Source organism: Phaeodactylum tricornutum, genomic scaffold (genome assembly GCF_000150955.2).
Source record: "Phaeodactylum tricornutum CCAP 1055/1 PHATR_bd_5x5 genomic scaffold, whole genome shotgun sequence".
In the NCBI taxonomy this organism is placed as follows: Eukaryota; Bacillariophyta; class Bacillariophyceae; order Surirellales; family Neidiaceae; genus Phaeodactylum; species Phaeodactylum tricornutum.
The window spans coordinates 1-4,540 of record NW_002238009.1 but is presented as its reverse complement, the minus strand read 5'-3'; the positions used below and the strand labels follow the sequence as shown (position 1 = coordinate 4,540).

Genomic DNA, 4,540 nt, shown 5'->3' with positions numbered 1-4,540 from the left:
ACTAAGCTCCCCTAGCCACAAACATTGATGTTTTCAATTTTGTTCATTTTCTCTGCTTTGGTATGACTCTAATACAATGCTATATCTCCTTGAATATATAGCCTGCTTTCACAATTATACTCCCTAGACCATTTCATTCTTGCACAATCCCAACCAATGGCTGAATGTGGTGTGGCCCGTGTTGTCGAGCCCGGGTATATTGCTGTGACTAAAGAATCCTTACCACGCTAACAGTAAGAAAAATGTCAACACCACTAACAACAAAACGCGATGTCCCACAATTTCAACTGCTGAAGTCGTTCGTGATAGTGTGTTGCTGGCTGGAGATGGCGTTGTTGCAGATCTACTATGGTCAATGTTTGTCTTCGGTCCAACCGGTTTTGCCACCGGCAAACATGTGGAAGACGGCATCCGCAATCTCCTCTGTCCTCTCTCTTGCACTGCGCAGCGGTCCAATTTTATTGACATTAAGGCCGTCCAACATACATACCGTCCTCTCAAGGATTCCAATAAGGATATGATTCCATAAAACCGTCGCCAAGCTGCCACTTCCCAAGAGTTAGAAACTGTCCACCAATAGTGGGAGAGCATCCAGCTCAACCAGCATGTCTGTGATCGGAAAGCTCATCAGCACAATTTGGTTACTACTTTAGGGCTGGACAAGTTATGGTTCAAGTTCCATGCGCATCTGCTCAGAATAATTGTGGTGACTGCCCAAAGCCTCGGGCGGGAACAAAAAGTTGGTGGTCAGCTTGCTGGAATTAAATTACCAAAACTCCAGACATCGTGAGTGACCATCATCGCATGCGGCACATACAAGGCGAAAACGAGCTACTGGGCGAAGCAAAATTTCCTCGACAGTCGATGTATTATGACATTGACTTGACTTCAAATATATAACCAGTAGTCCCGAATCGACGTCGATGTCGATGTCGACGCGGGCTTTCAGAGTCACTACCAACAGTGAAATTAGAACGTAAATGGTAACGTCAAATCGATGTCATTTCGGTTGGTCCACTGCACGAAAAATGTCGTAACGGGGTTGCTTGTTCCCTCGGCTTGCTGTAAGAAAGCTGCTTGGATGGCACCCCTACGTTGTGATGAAAGCCGGTGCGATGTGTTGAATTTTGGGCTGGACAGCAGCCCTCATCGGCCGTGGCGTGATTCGCGCCGCCTGTAAGTTCCGAAACGGTCGAAATTCATGTTGACGGTTCTGAGGTTGGTAGGGATACTGCCGCCCCCTACTGTCTTGGAACTCCTGACGTTCGCCCTTCGAAGGAACAGGGGCGAAAACAGCCTTTTTCCGACACGAAACCAGCCGCCGGTCATTTGAATCTTTTGAGAACGGAAAGAAGGACGCAAACTTGAACTTCAACTGCTAAGTAAGTGTTTGGTCTTTTACGGCATGTCGTGCTTTTGCTTAGTAGGATTTGAGCGTTCCGTGTGTGAACCGACATTCCTCGTCTCCTAAGTGATTTCCACCCGGACTGCGGACATACGTTCCATCGATTCCTTCCACACCGCATGAGTATGGTAGTTCAGCTTTTGGTCGGGTGTTCCGTTCCGAATACGAGCGTGTTCCGGAGACGTCGAGAGAGCATCGACTATTACAAATGCAAAAGCTAGATAGTCTTTTTCGGTGACGGAAGTGTGGAAGGGCCGGACCGAAGCCACGCTTTCGTGAATTGTCTACCAACTTCTCGACGCGATCATCCAACATCTTATTTCCTTCTTTTTTACGTTTTCATCGCAGTGCAGGTTATCCTCGTCTACCTTGTAAAACACACACACTGCAATTGAATGAAACCAGAAGCGAATGCCGCTCCGCGTTGGCGGAACGCTCCCGCGACAGACCATTCTTTTTTCAACAATCTTTCCCATCCGCCGTCCACTTCCTCGGATTCAAACAGCAATTGGACTCCCATGTACAACGCCGACTTTGTTCCAAATGCTTCGCTAGCGTCTACCGAAACTGCGAACCGATCGTTTGTCTCGACACCAACTCGACCGATTTCTCCGCGCAGCAGTAGGACGGTCGACCACGGCGACGGCACGGAACTACTGCCTGCAACAACAACAACAACAACAACAACTTCAACCCCACCCAATCAGCCACAAACACAAATGTACTTCCCTATGCTACCGCGTAACGTCGAAAGCTCCCAAATTGACCCCGCAAGGATTACACAGTACCCGTTAGGCCAAAAGCAGCGCGACATGGTCTCCACCAAACAAAGAAAGCATCAGCAACTGGAATCGGAACAGTTTGATTCTTTGCAAAACAAGTGGGCGGTGAAAGACGCAGCGAACGAGAAGAGCGGTATCTACGTCTCGGGCTCCGATACTTCCTTGTTGCATTCAAGCTTTCCGTCTCGCACCACAAATACTATTCGACCGTCTCCACTCGTCACCGAAATCATGAGGCTTCCAGCGAAGCGAAACTTTGATACGACAAAAGATCACAAGACGAACGCGCTGTCGAGAAAAATTGAATTTTCCGGAGCTCCGGTGGCTGTGACGACTAGTGGCTCTGCTGGGAATGCGCCTTTTGCGACAGGGCATTCGCCCATACTGCAACCCGGTGGGCTTCAATCCTTGCAGCCTCCACCTCGATTCCGATCCATATCGGATACTGTCGCAATAGGTTCAGGGGTTTCCCCATCAACAGGCAGTGGCTCTGCACAAGCCGATGCACAGCTGCGCATCTCTAATCCCTACGCTACGACAGAATTTGGATCTCGATCCAATTCGCCGCTAGCTACAGCGTCAGACACCATGGATTATAATTCCCTGCTACACAATTCCTGCAAGCTGTACCCTACAACAATCACGATAGTGGAAAGCGCTTTGCGCTTCGATCCCGAAGGTATTCGCAGAAAGGTTTCGATTGTATGTGAGAGAAACATGGGTGGTCAAACGAGCAAACTGCAGGCGGTGGAGCGATACGTTTATCCGATAAACATTGCGCTCAGATTCAATGCCGCCTTAGACGTACTGCAACTACTTGCATCCAAGGGACCAGAAGTATTGATGGAATTAGATGGTTTGGATCATATGAGTTCGCTGGGTATCGCGCTAGCTCTGGGGCACCAAACGAAGGTTATCTACTTGTTACTCTCGACGAATCCCCGCAGTGCACGAACCAGAGATCGTTACTCCAATTTGCCCCTCCATGTTGCTGTGCGACAACCTAGCATTACTCTCGAGATTGTCGAAATGGTACACATGGCCTTTCCCGAAGCAATCAAAGCCCGCAACTTTCACGGCCAAACTCCGTTGGACGTAGCTGTCCGAACGGCAGCTTGCCCAGACGCCGTGCTAAATTATTTGCAAATATCTGCTTTCGGGCAGCTCGAAGCGGCTGCCGACCATTTTGACGACTCCGATTTATCTAGCTAAAAAAGGACTTCAGGGAGCGAAAAGTTTCTTATGCTACAAAAAGTTTCTTATGCTACAAATGGAGAAAAATTTTGGTACGTTTTGCTATCAGGCTTTTGGAGATACCACTGGAGATGTATTTTTAATCTTCTGGACTTCATCGTAAGCTACCTGTTAACGTTATTTAAGGCGTATGCACATGAATTGTCAACTGTCGATCCATCAGGCAATACTGCTCTGTATCTACTCAAGATCATCCCCGTCGCCACTGTCATCCGCTGGATCCTCCACGTCCTTCAATAAATCGGTGATTGTGTCAAAGGTGCTGTGATCGACTTCTAAAGTTCCAACATCGTAAAAGTTTCCCCATCCCGTTTGCCATGTTCCTTCGCCGCTAGCGGGGATATTGGAAGACGCGGATCGCGCAAAGTTTGTCATGGCGTATCGGTATTGCGGGCTCAAGGGTGTCGGAGATACGTATCGAAATGCGGCCAAAACATCGGTCGCACTTAGCGGTCGAGTAGCAGAGTCATTCAATAGAGCGGTTGCCTCCTGCATCGGTCCAGATATCGCCGCGGTTTGCAGTAATTGCCGTAAGTCGCTCGGACTATATCCTTCGCTACGACATGCAATTTCATTAAAATCAAAATCGATGGTGATCGGGACGGATCGTAGTGCATGTTTGAGATATACGGAGCGAGCCGTGAGGTCCGGCAACCCGACAAAGTGCGACTGCGGCATTCTCCGTAGAACCGCTGAGTCCTTCTCCCAGAAAATAGTAGGCGCAAATGGTCAGTCCGGACAATAGTATGAGCAAGCAGGCAAATAATAACACGACTATTGCACTCACACAATCAAAGGGGCGGTTTGTGGCACCGACAAGTAGAATCTGTCGGTCCTCATCATCCTTGCTCATCATTCCGTCCACCCACTGCAAAAACTCAGTTTTTAAGTCCCGGCTAACTTCGTGTTCTTGCTCACTGCGTTCGCGAAAGAGACCGTCAAGTTCATCGATGCAAAGGATACAGGGCGACAGCTTGGCCGCGAGAGAGAACAAACTGCGGACCTGTGCATTTGTTTCGCCATAATATTTGCGTAGCAAAACACTTGGCGTGACGACGAGACAAGGAATTCGTGCGGTCGATGCCAACGCTTTGACGAG

At 48.8% G+C, this 4,540-nt stretch overlaps 2 protein-coding genes across 2 annotated transcripts; one reads left to right on the top strand and one right to left on the bottom strand.

The window, feature by feature from the left end:
- Positions 1 to 1,800: 1,800 nt before the first annotated feature.
- PHATRDRAFT_bd1127 (predicted protein) lies at positions 1,801 to 3,399 on the top strand (the record flags this gene model as incomplete). Its single annotated transcript, XM_002176108.1, has 1 exon — positions 1,801 to 3,399. The coding sequence occupies one exon, from the start codon at positions 1,801 to 1,803 to the stop codon at positions 3,397 to 3,399; it is 1,599 nt and encodes a 532-aa protein (XP_002176144.1).
- A 549-nt stretch (positions 3,400 to 3,948) lies between these two features.
- Positions 3,949 to 4,540, bottom strand: PHATRDRAFT_bd251 (predicted protein; the record flags this gene model as incomplete). Its single annotated transcript, XM_002176106.1, has 2 exons — positions 3,949 to 4,140; positions 4,229 to 4,540. Coding segments are annotated over 2 exons (504 nt in total), but the record flags the coding sequence as incomplete, so codon positions are not given.